Source organism: Callionymus lyra, chromosome 8, assembly GCF_982586985.1.
Source record: "Callionymus lyra chromosome 8, fCalLyr1.hap1.1, whole genome shotgun sequence".
Classification (NCBI taxonomy): domain Eukaryota; kingdom Metazoa; phylum Chordata; class Actinopteri; order Syngnathiformes; family Callionymidae; genus Callionymus; species Callionymus lyra.
Window position 1 is genome coordinate 13241933 of NC_141825.1, and position 19043 is coordinate 13260975.

The 19043-nt window shown below is 40.6% G+C and overlaps 1 protein-coding gene across 3 annotated transcripts; it reads right to left on the reverse strand.

The window, feature by feature from the left end:
- Window positions 1-428: 428 nt before the first annotated feature.
- eea1 (early endosome antigen 1) lies at window positions 429-18980 on the reverse strand. Of its 3 annotated transcripts, XM_087796784.1 has the most exons (30): window positions 18847-18980; window positions 17227-17304; window positions 17037-17149; window positions 15567-15621; window positions 15431-15496; window positions 15291-15321; window positions 15113-15217; window positions 14818-14939; window positions 14590-14745; window positions 13878-13892; window positions 13510-13626; window positions 10340-10678; window positions 10111-10260; window positions 9915-10034; window positions 9144-9347; window positions 8869-9069; window positions 8686-8799; window positions 8260-8415; window positions 7686-7825; window positions 6539-6869; window positions 6370-6471; window positions 6111-6305; window positions 5843-6025; window positions 5076-5261; window positions 4884-5015; window positions 4390-4575; window positions 3365-3603; window positions 2171-2291; window positions 2008-2106; window positions 429-1949 (listed from the first exon to the last, which is right to left on the reverse strand). In XM_087796784.1, the coding sequence occupies exons 1-30, from the start codon at window positions 18868-18870 to the stop codon at window positions 1827-1829; spliced, it is 4203 nt and encodes a 1400-aa protein (XP_087652910.1). In that variant the 5' UTR covers window positions 18871-18980; the 3' UTR covers window positions 429-1826. The 3 variants fall into 3 exon arrangements, with proteins under 3 accessions (XP_087652910.1, XP_087652911.1, XP_087652912.1); XM_087796785.1 differs by lacking the exon at window positions 13878-13892; XM_087796786.1 differs by lacking the exons at window positions 17227-17304; window positions 18847-18980 and having other exon boundaries at window positions 15291-15317; window positions 17037-17125.
- Window positions 18981-19043: the final 63 nt, after the last annotated feature.

A 19043-nucleotide genomic window follows, 5' to 3' on the forward strand; every position in this document is an offset into this window, starting at 1 on the left:
GATTTATTTTAATTCGACAGCACTGAAGACATTATTTATTTACAGTGAACATGCAAATACTTTTGGCTTTTTTTCGGCTAGATGGCAGCAGTTATTACGAGCTACGCACCGATGGAACAATGACATTTTGGTGATGACTGAGGACGAGAGGATACAGACATACATTTAGACATATTTTGGTTTCAAAACAAATGAAAGCAGTTTCATCAAGAGTCATGTGGTCTGTAAATTCTGCAACACCAGAGTCAAGTAGTCGACAATACTACAAATACATCCTTGTTACTACAGTATCACAATATATCGTGTCAATGCCCAAGTATCTTGATACGTATCGTAGGTTTTGACGTGGATATAAGAATCGTATCCACAGCTAGAGCTTCACCCAGCAGTTGATTTTGTGTACAATTATGACCACCAGAGAGCCATGATAGAAAGATACTGTAGTTTTTATTCAGATGTGTACAGAGGATGAATTAGAAAATGTTACGTGACGCAAGTGAACATGTCTATCCTCGTGCGCGGCAGCAGTGGGTCACATGGTTCCAGACTAGCCCGACTCCGTCGCCATTTCGAAAGAACAACCCGGTTCTGATTCGGCCCAGAACACAATAAGGTGCAAATCACTTTCTAGGTTTAATCCCAAATCCTCAGAGCAACTCCAGACGATGACATAATTCTAATCTTTTAAAGTGTAGGAATAACTTCCTGTGCCAGTCTGAGGTAGACGAAATAAAAGTATGAACTCCAGAGCGACATTCTTACGCCACCGCTCAAGATATCCCACAGAAGATGACTGCACCTGAAAGCACCGCGTGCATCACCAAACTCAAGAGATGCAGGATCAGCAGTTTTTCAAACTGGCAAACACACGAGTCAGTCGTCGAAGCAAACACACGATCAGTGCTGATGGAGGGAAACGAAGCAGCAGGAAATCAACTTTCGACGATCATATAAAACAAAAACGACAGTTAACAAAAAAACGCCCGGCGGCACATTTAAAAGCAACACGTCAATAAAACGACGACATTTCCTCGTTTAAAAAAAAATACTGAATGAAAAGCAGGCCTGTTTGCTGTCGCAGACATTCTTTGGTCATGGAAAAAAGAATCCTCGTGAAACACTGAACCGGAGCCTGAAGTGGAAACGTAGTGGGACCAGAGATGCGTTTGACGGACAGATCTGGGCGAAAGATTTCCGAAAAATAAACGAAAAACTGTGTGTCGTGTTGCGTTTGTGCTTGAAAATATTTATAAACGCGTTAGAGCAAATTAAGGATGGAAACGAGTACAAACGCTTGATCAATTAGGCGCCCCCTTGAGGACAACACGTGTAATAGTCCCGAATTAAAATATTTATTTATCAACCTCCTTCTGGTTCTTTAAAATAGTTGGTGGTGTGTTCAGGTGCTGGAAGTATGATTAGAAAACACAAGAAATGGTGAGTTAAATTAAGAATTAATTTCCTACTTTACTCAATTATTGTACTTGGAATAATCGCATCATTGTTTTAATTTGTAATTAGAGTTAAACACTGAGCAGCACTTGAACGCACCACGGATTCAACTGACCTGCATTCACTCGCCTGGGCGCTGACGTCACAACAGAAGCCACTGACGTCAAAGCAAATAGATGTTTTTTTTGTTGTCTATCGCCACCTGCTGGCGGTCGACAGAAGTAGCAAAGGCACGAAACAAACACTCGTTAAAAACCTCCCACCGGCCCTGGAGAGGGTTCTGGTGCGGGGCCAGGTCTCGGCGCCGGAGCTCGTCCTTCGTAGTGCACGTAAATCAAACCGAGACTTCCCTCCAGGAGGGGCGTGCGAGGAGATCAGGCCGCCAGGTCCTCGAAGCACGTCTCGCAGACGCGCACCGGCTTCTTGGACGACGGCGTCAGAGCGTTCCTGGACGAGCACTCGGCGCAGAAGATGTTTCCACAATGTCTGCAGTGATGCTGGAGACACGAGAGAGTCAACACTCGCTCCGTCCGTCCGTCCATCAATCGTTCTTACCTTCCTGACCGTCATGTTGAAGCCCTTCCCGCACGCCATGCAGTTCTGCACCTCGTGGTCCTCGGCCCACTTCCTGGTCAGAGACTGAGACTGCTTGATCTACGACATCAGAGCCGGTTGGATCGGGAGCTTTAGAATCTAGTTTAGGATAATGTTCTCAAACCTGCAGCGACTGGTTCTCTCTGCCCAGCTCCTGCATGGCGGCCGTCGTGTCGTCCACTTTCCTCCTCAGCTCCACCAGTTTGGCCTGAAGCTTCTCGATCTCGCCCTCGCCCTTCACACACCTGCGGAACAGAACGTTGATGCCACACGGACTGAAGAAGTCAACGACAGAATCCGTGTCCAAACTCATTTGGAAAAGGCAGTAAAAACGAGCAGATCCAAGATTCATCTCCTTCACAATTTCAAAATAAAAGCATCTTTATCTTAAACCAGCTCAACACAAATTTGACAAGTTCTTCACAGACATTTGTGGTGTTTTCATTTGACTTTGTACATTAAAAAATAAGTTTTGTTTAAGAATAAAAAATGTCTTTTGTGTAACATTTTTTATGTCAAACTCAACTTACTTATTACTCTTTGCTTAATTTTGTCACCTATAAAGTGAAATTGTTATCAACTTTTTAATTACTTAATATTTACAGCTGACTGTTTTTCTGGTTGTACAATTATTAAAATGTGTCATTTTGACCATTTTTCCAATTCATTTACAGTAGAAATATATAAAAAATACATTTTTAAATCACAACATGGTAAGAACTTTAAAACGACAATCAAAGTCATGGCCTAGAGGCCATATTTGGCCAGCAGGGTCATTTTATGTGGCCCAGCAGATGGTTTAGCTTCAAATTCTAGTAAAGACATTTTCTTGTTGATAAAATACATTTTCTATTGTATACGATAAGATAAGTAAAAGAGGAAATGAAGGGCCACAACAATACATAGACTTCCAATAACAGTAAGTTTGGGAAAAGATAAACACAAAGATCATCAAGATTTGTTAATGTTACAGAATCTTCTGCAAATATACATTTTATTGATCCTGTGATTTAAAAATATTTGTATGATTGAGTTCTTCACCGCTGCTCTAGTTCAGTAAAACAGTTTATAAAGGAGGGAATCTACTTAAGAGTTGCTAATGGCAGAAGCTGCACTTCCAACATGCAGGAAGTAAATTGACTTTGGTTGCCATACTGCCTTAAATATAGAAAAACTAAAACAAATAGAGAAAGAAACATGTTTAGTAATATTACGTTCTTTTCTAATTAATTCTTTAAAATACACACTTCATAATCGGCTGAGGCAGCAACAACGTTCTCTCTTGGATCCCAATATAGTGACAGAACTGTTCTCCCACCTCTCCAGAAGCGCTCTCCTCTCGTCCTGGTTGTTCTGGACCGTGGCCTCCAGAACCGCGATCTCTCCTCTCAGCTCGTCCGTCTGCTTCTCCAGCTCAGAGACGCGGCGCTGGCTTCCCTGCCACTCTCTCTTCAGCGTCGCCACGTTCTCGTTCAGCGCCGTCGCCTGCAGCGCCAGCTTGGCCTCGACCTCCTCGCTGTTCTTCATCTGCGCTTCTCTGGCCTGTTTCTCCACAGTCTGAGAGAAGAAAATGTTAGCCGGGTCACTCTATGAAGGTACCTCCGTCCTTGATACATCGATATATATGCTGCAATATATTGTGATACTATAGGAACAAATATATATTTTCTAGTATTGTCAGTACTTGACTTGAATTTACAGACCACATGACATAACTGCTTTCGTTTGTTTAAAAAACAAAACATGTCAAATCATCAGCTTTAAAAGCTGCTGGAGTCGACTGTATCCTCTCGTCCTCAGTCAACTATTTTTTTGTTCCTTTGGTTACAGAGGATGTATTGACCGTTGCCATCTAGTGGCCGGAGGTTTAATTGCGGCACTAAAATGAAAAGATTTTTGTGAATATTTGCATGTTAATTGTAGAACATTAATCTATATTATTTTCTACACACTTTATTGAAACACATCGATTCCCTTTGAATGTCTTAACAATATTGTGCGATGTTGTTTTAAACCCCTGGGAAATGTGTCAAAATGATTACACTTACATAATGTGTATTTTCCATGAGATTTTCATTATAAATTATTCAATTTTACCAAGAACTTGTAGAATTTCCTCTTGTCCAAAGATGCCAACACACAATTCACACCTAAAATATGTGTTTTTATAAATAAATATTCATTAATTTCAGAATTGAAATGATGCCCTGGATGGTTTTGTACATGATTTATGATCTTGATTTAAAACGCTCATATGTTGTGGCTTTTACAAAGACACAGTTTTAAAAGTAGGGACAGACAAATAATAACGATTTATGTCTGATATGTAATTGTTTGACGAACCAGCTGTTCTTGAAGAGCCTTGGACCTCCCGAGGAGCTGCTCCTCTCTCTGGCTCCTGCCTTCTCTGGTGGCCTGGTGCGCCTTCTTCTCCTGCTCAAGAGCGCCCCCTGCTGCCTCCACCTGAGCCTGCAGCTCCAGCTTCTGCTGGATCAACAGCTGCTTGGCCTCCTGGAGATCCGTCAGCTCCTGGGAGAAAAGCGACAGGAAGGTCAGGAGATTCCTGGCCGAGGTCCGGGCCTCACGGTTTCTTCTTCAACAACGGCCTCAGATAATCTTATTTGACAGCGTGGAATTCCGCGCTCATGTCAGATTGTTGAGTGGAGCGTGATCGGTGGCATGTTTGAAGTCTGTGGCCGTGATGACCTGCAGAGGTTTAAGCTGGAGGAGCTGCATGGGAAGCGGGTCACCGACACATTCTCCACGTCACTTCAGAGCAGCCAGAAAGTGACGCTGAAGCGTAATTTATTCGATTACTGGACGTGATAGTGACGAACCTTCTCGCTCTTCTCCCTCAGGGTTTTCAAGTCGCCGCTCAACTTGCTGTGCTTCTTCTCCAGAGCGCTTTTCGCCTCCGTCAGCTCCTCCAGTTTGACCTTCTCCTTCTTCAGCTGATCCTGATCCAGACTCTGAGAAGACAAGTCAATGAACCAGATCCCTTCGTGTCCCTGAAAAAGTTTCTCTCAAACCTGTTGCTTCTGTAAATCCTTCAGCTCTTTCTCCTGCTGCTGCAGACGTTGATCTCGACCGTCGACGTCCTTCTTCAGAGACTCCCGAGCCTTCGCCTGCTCCTGAATCTGAGCCTCCAGACTCGTCTGATGAACCCTGTTTGCTGCCAACTCCTCCTGCGTCAGACTCATCTTTTCCTCGGACATCTGCCGCGAACATTTTGATCACATTAATCGCAGGATTAAGGAGACAAACTCATTATTTGACATCGTCCAAGAGAAGCTCTGACTGCTTCTTAAAATTCTGCACCAAAATTCAGAGACTTTTAAATATTGTCCGAGTTAATGATAAAATAATTTAAATAAATAATATTTTGGGACTTAAAACTTGCAATTTGAAGCAACAATTAGTGTATGAATGTCACAGTAAATAAAGGTGTTGTTCTTGAACGCTGCTCTGAGCTCAAATCTACAGCTGGTCGGGGCTCTAGCTGCAGCTGTGACACATCAACTGTGAGTCATTCTCTCCTGCAGGTGGATTCATTATGTTTAAATCTTTGACACTTGTGTCGTCTCCGGGTCAAGGTGACCGACCTCCACCACAGAATATGTATTTCTGGAAGCCACGGAGGTCGTTGACCTTGACACAGAGAAAACACAAGGGATACCTCAAACCCATTTGTTTATGGGCCTAAGATAACACGAGGGATCTTCGTCTTAATCGCGACGATGGATTAATCAGTGTTAATTCATCATTTCTAGATTCTTTGGGCAACAGAGAAACCAACCTTCAGGTCTTGACGCAGCGATGACACTTCAGACTCTTTTCCGTAGAAGTCCGACTGGAGTTTGTCGAAGCTCTGCTGACTTTGCTCCAAGGACTTCTGCAGCTCGGACGTCCTGCTCCTCTCTGAGGTGAGCTCTTGGCTGACCTTTGACACCTGCTCTTTCAGTCTGCTCTCTTCCTCCCCCTGAAGTCACCAAAATCAAGATGACATATTTTGAAAAAAAAAAAATCTTTATTAAACTGAGTTTTAAGAGTTTGTGAGAATTCACCTTCTTGGCACCAACTTTCTGTAACTCTGCCACTTGACCCCTCAGCTTGGTCCTCTCCTCCTCCATTGACCCCTGGCTGGTCTGGAACTGCACCTGCAGCTTCTGCAGACTTCCCTCCTTCTCCTTCAGTGCCGCCACAGTCCTGGTGTGCTGCTGCTCAAGCGACGTCAGCTGCTCCTTCAGCTTCTTCTCCTCCTGACATTCACGGAACAAACGCGTGAGATTCCCAAACGACCACGAGGATATTTTGGAAGCTTACTTTTCTCATCAGTTCCAGCTGATCTTTGGACTCTTTCATCGCCTTGGTGACGGACTCATTAATCTTCTGAAGCTCCTGTCTGACCTTCTCGCTGGACTTTTCCTGATAATCGGTGAGTAAAGTTCATTCATCAGCCCTGAATGTGTCTCACATGAGCATCTGAACTCACCTTCTCCACCAAGGCCAACTGATGACTCTTCCTCTCCGACTCTAGACAAGTCTGACCGACTTTAAGGGCATCTTTTGTTTTAGCTAAACTCTCCTGAGTGACGGCCAGCTCCTTCTTTTGACTCTCATTCTCCTTCTGGACCTTCGATAACTCTGCAGCGACGCTCTGAACTTTCTTCTCCAGCTCTGCACACCGGGCTTTGGACTCCTGGCTGGCCTTGTCCAAATTCACCTTCAGAGAGGATTTCTCCTTTTCAGTGTTTTCCAGTTGTTTCTGGGCGTCAGTCAAAGTAGCCGATTTACTCTTAAGCTCCTCCTGCAGCGTCACGTTTCTTTAAAAAGAAAAACAAGTTGCAAGATTATTAAATTGAAGAATAAATGCATGATACTTGACGTTTAAAATGACATTAGAATCAACAATATGTAACAGATTTTTCTGTGGTTAACTGTTACTCGCGTGCAATAGAACTCTCCAGCTAACAATACTACTCACTAGTTAACTTTTCCAGAGTCTGAGTGTTTCAGTGACTTTTAGAAGCGACAAGTAAGATGAAAACGACAAACTGACACAAAAAAAAGCATGAGGGTTGTGACAAATGTATAATGGGGAGCAATCCGTAAGGGGAGCAAACGAGTAAGCCGTATTGCAGTTACATTCCTCTGACACTGTGGGGCGCCAGATACAATGTTTTCAATCTAAAGTATAGTTAATGGTTGGAATATTTACAGCTGGTGATACTTGTAACCTGATCAGATGAAATGCAGGTGGAATTAAACAGTAGATGCCAAGCCATTTTTTTTTAACCGGGCTTCACAAAAAAGTACAATCTCTTTTATAATTTCTGTTCTATTTATTATTACTGTCAGAAAAGTGTCTTGTTTTGAAAAAATGTAAAGGTTTTACTGTTTTTAATTATACCCCAGAAAAGAAGGACAAAGAATTTAATCCCATTAACATTTTGCGTTGAGAATTTTGTCTTTTTATTTAACTACATCCTATGAGTCACTAAGCCAGTAAAATACACAATAGTGTAACAATAATCTTTATACGACTCATTCGTGCTCAAATATTAACTCCAGCATCAGGCTTGTGATCTGGGCCTTTATTTTGCAGCATGGAAGAGGTTTTTCAAAAAACACATCCTCACCCAGATTTCTCAGTTTCTATCAGACGCTGAAGCTCTTTGACTTTCTTCTTCATCTCTGACGAATCTCTCTGCAGCTTCTGCACTTCCTGCTGTGTCTGCTCCTTCGTGACCTGCAGCTCCACGGCTTGAGCTTCCAGTTTCTGGCAAATAGAATCATCAATTATATTCTTGACCTTCAGCGGGGGTGGATCCGTACTGTTGTGAGGGGCCGTCAAGCCCAACAACAGAAGGAAGAAGTAAAAGAGTTTAATATGAAAGGGAAACAATATTCATTCTATTTATATATTATATTATATAATGAATAATATATGTATTTTAAAAAATCTATACCAAATTTCATCATCAAAATCAGCTTTAAGTTTTCATTACATATATACATACGTATATATATATAGACCTATTTATTTATTATTATCTTTGCTTGTCCAGGTCAAGTAATACCCATGCAATTATAAATTAAACACACAACATGTATGATACCAACATGTATATATTTTTTATATTTCTTAATCCTTGTTATCTCTGGGTCTGTTGGATGAAAAAAATGTGTTTTTATTGATAACTCAATACAAACCTTATTGTGTCCCTGCAGCTGCTCGACTCGCTGGTCTGAGGCCAGCAGTTTGTCTTTGCACTCCTTCAGCGAGGCCTCCAGCTGTGCACTCTGCTCCTGTTGCTCCTTCAGCCTCTGGATTTTCTCCTCCAACTTCTTCTGGACTTTACTGAGCTCCTGCATGAGACAACATGGTGTTGACAAATGACTTGTATGAGACGAATACAAGACAATCGTGTCAGCAAAACAATGCGAAAATTATATTGGGTACTTCAAGAAAATAAATAAATCACCGCTGTTTTATTGACTTCATTATAATTATAGATACAATTAAATACTTGTTTAAGTAATATTACATTATAATTTTAGATTTGACAGATTAAAAAATAATTTAGAGCCAAAAAAAAGCTTTGTTTTTAAGAATTTGACATCTGCATTAGTTCTGACCTGCTGCTTGTCCTGCAGGGCATGCTGGGCCGTCTCCAGGTTGTTCTCCAGGTTGGCCTTCTGAGCTGCCTTAGCAGCCTCTGCTGACAGCAGCATCTCGGTTTTCGCCTTCAACTGAAGAAGATCAGGACGTGGAAAGTCTTAAATCACAGAAATGTCCTCATAGTTTGTGTGTAGAAATACCTGAGCATCCATCTGGGCGACCTTCTCCTTGCCCTCAGCGACCTGGGCCGTACATTCATTGACTGAAGTCTCCAGGCTTAAGGCTCGGTCCTGAGCCGCCCGCACGAGAGTCTTCTGCTCCTGGACCTGCTTGTGAAGGTTGTCTTGCGCTTGCTTGTTGCTCTCCGACTGGTTCTTCAGCTTGTCTGTCAGCTGTGTGACCTTACCAAGGAAGCAGGGCAGGTACTCTTAAAAATCTTCACACGAATCTATGGATAAAAGTCTCCATGACTCACCTGTTGTTGCAACGCTTGGTTCTTCTCCTGCAGCTGGTTGAGCAGAGCCGTCTCTCCCTCTCCAGCTTGTATTTTGGCGCACAGATCTTCTCGCTCAGCCTCCAGCTGACTCACGATGTCCTTACTCTTCTGCAGCAGAGCTTCCAGATTCTGGATCTTTTGGTCTTTATCACCGATCTGGCGCAACACTTGTTCCAGATCATTCTGTAGCAGGAGAACCACCAGAAGATGTTTAATTATCACTTTTTCTCATTTATTCCACATTTGAAAAAAGGTTTGAATTTCAGAGGAAAGTCACGAAAATTAAAAAAAATATCGTGGATCTATTCTACACAAATAAATGAAAATTATTCATGGGAATTCCATACATTTAATTACATTTTTAGATTGAACCTATATAAAAGTCTATTTTAATAAACATATGACTTGATGCATAATTTGCAGTGAATTATGTGTTACTGAGAGAAAGTTGAATACCTCTTTAAAACGTCTTTCCACAACCAAACAAAATATGATAATAAATATAATGTATATGTTGTTGCACACATTGCTCAGGTACTTGAGCCTTGACGTGTTATTCTTCACATGCTGACCAAGGTGTCCATCCGCACGTATTCGGAATATTAAAACATTTAACAAAAGCTATTTTTTCAAAGTGTATTAACGCTTTCACGCATAATTGGTAAAATAAATGTTAACGTTTTTAAGACTATTAAGACCAACCCCTGCACTTTGTTATTCAAGTCTAGCAGTGGAAACCTGGGGTTGTACCTGAGCCTCTCTCAGTTTGCCAGTCGTGGTCTGTTGCTGTGCTTGGACTTCCTGATGCTGCTGCTTAGCCTTCTCCAGCTGGTGCTGCAGGTCGCCGTTCTTGCTGGCACTCTCCTTCATCTACGGATGGATTTGTGCGTGTCAATATTTAAACAAAGCTTTTTAATGGAAGGAAACAAAGGCTTGCACTTCACACCTGCTCCTCCGTGCGTGACAGTTTGAGCTGCAGGTCGGCGGCCTGCTGTTCGCGGTCCTTCAGTTTCTCTCCCGACAGCTGCCTCTGCTCCTTCAGTCGACCTTGGACTTCCCCCAGCTGCCTCTCTGCTTCCAGCAGTTTGGCATGAAGCTGTGGCGAGAAGCAGAAAGTTCAACAACAAAAAAAAAAGACGCATTTCCTGCTAAAGATGTCCACAACATTCACAGACCTGGCCGATCTCCGTCTGCTGCTGAGCGCCTTTGCTTTCTTTTTCCTCCTTCTGTTGTTCCAACTGTTTCCTCTCCACCTTCAGCTCAGTGTACTTCAGCTCCAACTCTGTAACCTCGCTCTTTATCTTGGCCAACTCCCCGACCTTCTCTCCCAGCTCCGTCTGGACCTTCTGCAGGGACGTCTCTGCCCCCGTGGCTCTGCTCAGGAGCTCCTGGACCTCCTGCTCCTTCTCCCTCAGACGCTCCTGGACCTTCTTTTTAGCCGTTTTCTCTGCTCCAAGTTTCTCCTTCAGCTCTTGATGTTCGTTTTCCTTCCGTGACAGTTTCTCAGACAAACTCTGTAGAGAAACACATTAGGTTATTCTTATAAGTGACAGGAACTATACTCAGATGTGGTGAAGAAAGCATTTCTGAAGGACGAGATCGAGAAATTACTATCAAAATCTAAAAAACTAATTTTAATCAAATCCTTTGCAAGCTTAGGATAAGATCTCATTTGAAGATGATGAAATCCATTTGCATTGTAATCTCTTTTGTTTTTATTATATTTATATTATAGTATTATTCATTTACTAAATACTTTAGTAAATTAGCATTTAGTGGCTCATTTTATTTGCTACAGGTGACAACAAAGACGGCAACACAGTCATTTAAAGGGTCATTGCACATGTAGTTCCTTTCTTCGGAAGAAAAGTAATTGTCAATACATTCTTAATATGCAAGTGTAAGACGCATGTGACCATATAACCATATAAATATTATCCTTTTTATTAACTATTTTTCATAGACAAAATGAATTCCACTTTAACACCCTGTAAAGATAAAGTAAGTAATTTATTTCAAAACTATATTTTAAATAAATCACTTTTAGGTTTATTACTCAATCAGAGATTTTAATGATTCTTATCTTCAGGTTGTTCAACTAGACCTGATAATGACGGTAGCGATGGACTAGCTAAGCTAACAAGTATAGCTTCAGTTATAAATTTGCTTTATTTACATTAAAGTAGAAAACGTGATTTCTTTAGTTACCCTTACTACAGAACAAAAGTAAAGCATAGCTTAATTACCAAAAATAAATCATAATAAATTGTGTTACCCACTTGAGACCTCGGCTCCTGCTATGCATTGAATGAGATCATATATTGTTTGTGATGTCACTTAAAGAGACGGTCTTATTGTAATAGTCAAAACACGTCAGTCTTAAAATGTTTTGTAAATATATAAATTAATATGATTTTTACAATTGAAATGAATGAATGAGAATTTTAAGAGAATGTTGGTACATGTTCATTTTATGTGGGACCCTCCAGATTTCCCATGTCCCACAGAAAATATATATTTATATTTAAAATAAAAAATACATTATGTTCATTTCAAATTCACAACACATCTATTAAAGTTTTAATTCCTCACATTTGTTATGAAACCATTTTGGAGAAAAAGTTTCATCGAACACATTCAGGCTCAACACCATGTTTCAGTTCTTCAAGGAACGTGACGGTCACCTTGCTCTACAGGAACAATTTAGGTCCGCGCTGAAAGGTTTTACGACGCAGGGGGGACAGTACGATGCCTGTGCAACAGCTCTGGTGTTAGCTTACGCTGTAAACTTGGCAACAGAGTGACAAATGAGGAAATGTTGTTAATAAAAGAGTGTCCTGCTAACGAGGGAGTGTGACAGGACAGCAGGTCTTCCAGTAAACTCCAGCAGGAACCTGGTCCAACACAGCAGCTGGTGATCAGCTCTGCCCACATCTTTCCATAAACCCCCCACTGCCGTTCATACTTCTACCTGTTGGCCGTGACAAGTCTGTCCGTTCTATCTCTGGTCGTTGAGACGAAGAAAATCCATTCTGTTTATGACTCGACTGTTTTACCAGCTGCTTTTATTGCACGCGTGTAAGTAAACACCATATTAGGACAAATGCAAGAGGGAGACGCGAGCACAAAGCAGAGCATAATGTTCCAAATGGAAATTTAGACTCTTTCATTTGCTTCTGTTCCAACCACACATCAGCTCAACTAAATAAACATGTGTGCGTTTCCTAAACATCAACTCCTTGTTTGGTCTCAACAAATAAATCTGCATTTGCCGCAGTCGAGCTCCTACTTTGTTGCTCGGTGATGATTATATTTGAAGCTAGCGCAATGAGTTCACTGAGAGGGAGTGAGACAGTGAAGCAGTGTCATAGAAAAGGTGTTTAAAAGTTCAAGGTTCTCATCGACCATTTCAGTTTGAGCATTCATTTGGTTAAGAGTTCTAATGATGTTTTCTTTGTACGCTTCTGTCCAGTCAAGTGTCATTACACAGTTAAAACTGTACTGATTAACTGTCAAGTATTGTTACTTATTTCCCATGAGCACTCGCTAAATGTCGCAAAAGTTGCCATGTCCCGGTTTGCAGCAGTTGGACGAATTTTTCCAGACTTCCATTGATGAATGAAGGATGGATATCGATGAGGTAATGAATCAGATTGAGGATAATGAAATATGATATGAGTTATGACGCCTTTGTAAATAACATAACTTTAACTTTGTTTTTGTACTGTAATCCCCCCCCCCACCCACCACAACCAGCGCGATATTTAGCAGAACTTTTACAGTGAAAATAAAAATCACACAAAACACCTCAAGTCACGGTATACGAGTCATTCAACTAGTTTTGCCGTCATAGTGCAGATTTATTTTCTATTCTATTTAGATTTATTTTTTTTCTTTTTACTATTTTATTTCTGGGTGTTTTTATTTTTTGGTATATTGCTCTTGCTGTTGTTAAACCGAATTTCCCCTCGCGGGACAAATAAAGGTTTCTGATTCTGATTCATCACAAGTTATTTTGTTGCAAAAATATTAAGGTACTCAAAACTACCCAGAGCTGCTTTAAAATTAAAACCCAGGTCACCAGACCTCAACTGTTATAGCTGAACAATATTTGAAAATATTCTATGGATTAATTTAGCATCCAAACAAAAATAATGTAAATTTATTTCACGTAATCCGATCTTGAACAAACAATAAAAAATAATTCTGACCTTTTCCTTCAAGGCCACTGAGCAAAAAAGCATCCGTTTAATTATTGGCTAAGATTATATTTTTCTGTTGTAAAATGTTAAAGGAACGAACAAATAAAATGTGTTTATTAATGGCCCTGATTAAGAAACCTTACCTGGCTTTGCTGAGTCATATTATTCAAGTCGCTCTGCAGCTGATGGATCTGCTGCGTGTAGACCGCCGCCTCCTGTGGACCTTTCTCCAGCTCCGCCTTCAACTGGGTGATGGTCATCTAAACCCCAAAGGCAGAAGGTCAAGTGATGTGTCACAGCAGTAGCTGATGACAACAACGTAACAACACAATAAGACTACAGTAATAACAAGTGATTTACCGATAAACAAAAACAGACATTAAACAGTGGAAAGAAGATAAAAAAGGGTTCATGCAAAGTAAGACAAATTTTGGTTGGAACAAAAAAGAAAAACTTAAAAAAGTTTCCAAAATAATAACTGACTTGAAGTCCAACTCAAAATGTGTTTTACCTCAAGTTTACGTATCTGGCAGACAGAGGGTTGGACGGGGAAGAAGACACACAGAGGTCAGTCAAACACTGGTCAACAATTGGAGAAGAAATACAGAAACTCCTGAAAATATTCGGCTGACAGTTCACTCGAGAAGAAGACCTGCTGATAGGTTTGATGTCTGTAAAGATGTGGTGAGGAACCCTTCTTGTCATGGATCAATACAATTCTTGAAAAATAGAACTGTTGATGGTATTGTGTGTATTCATCTGAAATGTATTCGCTCCCTCCTTAGTGTTCTAGGAACTTTATGCAACCAGTGCTGTTACAACACGACTTAATTCACCAGGATTTCCTGGCAATATCCCAGTGTCGTCTTACCTAAAATGATAAACTCTGCAGCTAAAAATAACACCAAGTATAAAGTCAGACGTCTGACGCTGCATGATGGTGGTCTATAAATACTGCTCCGTCCCTCCAGACTGTGGGAGAGAGACTGCAGTGTGCATTCATTAATTATACACTGACGGAGACAAATACGTTGAGAGGAAGGAACTGTTGAGTCTTTTACAGATGGCCAGATAACAATGAAGTGAAGACTAAAACTGTCCATATTCTTGTGCACGATCTATAAACCACTGTGTAATCATTTAAATTTTACAATATGGAGGCTCATAATGGGCATGCTAAAATGACGGTGTAACCATGACGACAAAGCATGCAACATGCCCACCTCTGAGTTGGTGTAGTTGACCTGAAGTTGCTCGTAGTGGTTCTTAATGCGGTCAGATTCCTGCTCCCTCTCGCGAGTCATGGAGTCCATCAACGTTTGCACCTGCACCAGTTCCTTCTGCAGCACCTCCACGTCCTCCACACCTGGTCTCTGCAGCTGCAGGAGGTTGAAAAGGGACGTTAAAATACACTTTTCGAGAAATTTGCCAAAGGCAGTTTAGAGAATCACCAGCTCCGTCTGTAGTTGATCGTTGTCTTGCTTGCTTTGCTGCAGGTGTTCAGTCAACTTAGAAATCCTCTGGTCAGCAGCTTCTCTTAAACTCGTCTCTTCATCGTAGCGGGATTTAATATCTGATAAAACATTCAAAACATGAAACAAGAACCAACAGACAGGACTTACAAAAGATCCTACAATTATCACAATGTACAATGAACAGAGAGGCTAAATTAACGGAGGCTTTGTGAACTAGAACAAAGTCTCCACATGAAAACAGACTCTCATGTCTGCTCAATTGCACACTGACCGACTATCTCAGTGGCCAGCTGCGCAGCCTTCTGCTCAAACAGGTCTTTCATCTGCTTGATGTTGAACTTCTCTGCCTCCAGTTCGTTCAACTTCGTGTCCATTTCTGAGGAACAAAACCAGCATTTGAGTAAAACTCACTCAAAATTTCAGGAGAACCACTGAAAAGCTGAGCTTACGAGAATCTTCCGAGCTCGTCGGGGCGTCTGCCTGTCATGGAAGAGAAAAGAAAAGGGAACAAGAAGATGAACATTTTTAGAAATTGAGTGATTAAGTGAATAACTTTGATTAGAGGAGTTGAACATCTTGACAGAATTACTTGCTTCAGGTGTCCTTGGACTTTGTCTAACTCCTTCTTCAGTTCTCCAGAGAACCATCGTTCTTCCTGTTGACGAGACGCAGACGTCAAAGATTTAGACCTTTCTTAAACAAGCAACAGAAGAAGTAAAGCATACTTTCAGTGAGGCATGAAGGTCCTGCACCTCTTGTCTTAACATTGTCAGATCCTCCCTAAAAGCAGTGGAGAACAAGAACAACATTTTGTCAGCAATTAAGTTCACAAAACCATTTAAATTTCTTTCCTTTTAAAAATAGAGCAACAAAAAGGGACTTTGAATTTGAAAATCCATCAAATTTCTAGCACTGTTATTTTTTGCTGCCTATTTACTTTGAAATGCATGAAAAGACATTAAGACTAAAATTAAATCTGTAAAAAAAAATACATGTAAAAATATATTGAGTGAAACAATGTAATGTAAAAACCAAACATTTGGTGTAAACAAAATTCAGTGTTTATTTTATTTGTTCGAAACATTGAATATTAGGTATTACTCGACACATTTCACATCTAACTTTTTACATTGATTTTTGAAATTTGAATTTTTATGTTGAATTTTGAAACATTTAATTGCTTTAAACTAAGAAAAAAAAAATCATAGAATAGTTTTTACACAGTGATTTTACAAATTATTGTTTCTTTGCTTCTTTTCTTTTTTCAAATTCAAAGTCAAATTTTGATGCTGTAAAAATTCAGTGTACGAAAATCATGTTGAAAGTCCAATGGCACACATTTAGTTCATAGATAGCGTACTGACTAAAAACTAACAGATCTGAAAAGGTTGCAGGAGATCAAGGTTCTTAAATAAAAAAGAAGATTTCCACCAAACTAAAATAATCTGTAGTTGTTTATTCAAATGAATCCAAAAAATAATAAATCCCAAATCCCTAAGTGACTAAACGGCAACATGAATTTGAATGGCTTTTTCAAACCCTTGCATCCAAGAGATAATGAAGCAGGGGGTGGTTGAGAAAACAGCTTTAGCATCAGCAACAAACATCTCTTTTTCACCCACGCAGCTAAAAACCTGATCATCAAACAAGACTTGACGTCAACAAATCTCTGAAGTGTTCTACGGAACAACTAGATCCGACTCATGCTCTGTGTTTTCCACTTGTTCAGCAATTCAATTCACTCTGCAAATAATCATGACTAAGAAATGAATGGAACAACTCTCTTCCATTTCCTCATTTATTCACTTTACCACACAGTGTCTTCATCAAGCAGCACAAGATGAGAGATTATAAACGATGAAAGCAGATCCATCTAATGCATGCTTGGAGGAGCCATTTACTCATAATATACCAGAGTAATATTTAATTTATAAAGTAAATGGAATGTAAATAAGGAGCATTAAAGATGACACTTTAAAAGACAATTCTCCAAGCACTGGCGGCAGCCATTATTGCCTCCTCCAAGGGGATTGTCTTATTTGTTCGTTAGAAAAGCAACTCAACGGCTGAACAATGAATGAAATTATGAGGAAATAATAATAATGGTACAAGGTAGTATATAGTATCATATAGTATAATCTGTAAACTTTTGATTTAAATGCAATTGATTTCACAGCTGCATCTCATCGCCTCACCTCGTGGGGGTCTTGTGAACGGGGAGATCCTCGGTGTCGTGGAAAAGCTCATAATGTTTGAACAGCTCCTCTGCAGAGTTGTGTGACTTCATACACTGAGGGCAGATGAAGCCCTGAGAAGATAAATGATATTTGTTTAGCGTTGACTCAAGTGAGGTGGAACTAAATATAGCCAACGATTGTTTATCACCTCAGAGGTTTGGTCGTGATTCAGGTCTGTGCTGGGCTGCTCCGACTCTGCATTCTGGGAGCCCCCTTTCCCAGGAGTCTGGAAGGGAAAACCAGGGGTTATTTTTTGTATAAATACAGTTGAAATGTGTACAGTTTGATCCCTTAAATACACCTTGACAAAGCATCAATTAACTTCACATAAGGAATGAAGAAACTACAACAATCTGAATACTCACTGTTAACGCTTACGAATTGGAAATTCAACTTGAATTTTTAATCATTCAAAAAGAAAGAAATTGCTACGTATAGGTGATGTTACTACAGACTTGTCCCTCTAGTACACATCTATCTTATTCATAAATACCCAATGATAACTAAAGCAGTTGTCAGTTCACAATAATACAAACAAACCACACCTTTCTTAACATCAACGTCTTATTTATTATGACTTTAGAATTGTCGTTTCATTAAAAAAGTGCAGGAAATCACTCCATATTTGCCTGAATTCTAAGACTGAAGACTGTCGTGGGACACCCTCAAGAGTGACCTCAAAACAGCTGCAATCTAAGCGTGTCAAACATAAACACCAAGAGTCCGTCGACACGGTTCGGCTGCATGAATGGATGACGTGGTTGTGGACTTTGGACACTTGAACCAGAATCTATCAGAGATAATAGATGGTAGACATGCCATAAGTAAGGAATGTTTATTTCAAACAAGACAATTTGCATTGATCTAGTATAAGTAAGTCATTTGTATTTATATAGCGCTTTTACAGACCAGGGTCACAAAGTGCTTAAACAATCAAAACAATACTCAATAAAAAAATATACTTTAAAGGTCAAGATAATACACAGGAGTTCCAGAAAATCAATATTGAATCAAACAATTAAAACACAGATGGATAAAAGAGCTTTATTTTGTTTTTAGTTTACAACAACAGGAGTTTGTACTTGGTTTTATAAATGTGTTTTCTCTTCACTTAAACTTTAAATTTTTTAGTGGGTTTTTCTTTAAAGATGCTCCATTATGCTGATGGGAAATGTAGTCAACGTCTGTGCTATCCCGCTACGGTCCCCTAGTTCCATCAAACAGCGATGACATAGAGACTCTACAGTCGGTCATTGAACTGTGAGATCCATGGACAAGAAGTTCTTCTGTGTTCCTGGTCAACTGTGACTCAAACACCATGATGCGCGTCAGACATGTTAGCATGTGAGGGAGGACGATGAATCAACACACTGCTAACACAGGCTTGGAATACCGTAGAAATGGCGTGAATGTGTTCACAAGTGAAGTACTTTTGTAGAAGGGAGTAAATAAAATACACTGGCGTTAAAGTAAATGTATTATTTAACGTGTCTTTACGTTATGTCATATGAATTGACGTTAGCATCTGGAAAGCTAACTGTGTCAAACCCACGCAAGGAGCGCTCGATATGTTTACAAGGACCTAACCGCGCGAGGGGGGTTTCCGTACACGAAGCCGTACTGGAGCGATTCTCCGCCCACCGGGGGCGGTACATGTCATGAAATCAGGCGACACCGCCATGAAAACAGAAAGCACAGGCCTGTGTAACAAGACGCTTTTAAAAGATAACAGCGGCGAATGAATGCCGTCGTCGGGTCAAGGACTTACCATCTGTAAGATCCGCCTGAGCATAGCCTCGGTTCACCAGGACCAGACACCAAAGTGTGAGGTTCGACCAAAAGGCAAAGTTTACGCCGCTGTTTAGACGGAACACCTGACCGGGAGACAGCAGGAGCGGCGGGTGGGCGTGGCCTAAGGAGGAAGGACTAGTGACGTCACGCATAATGAACAGACTTTTATCTTCA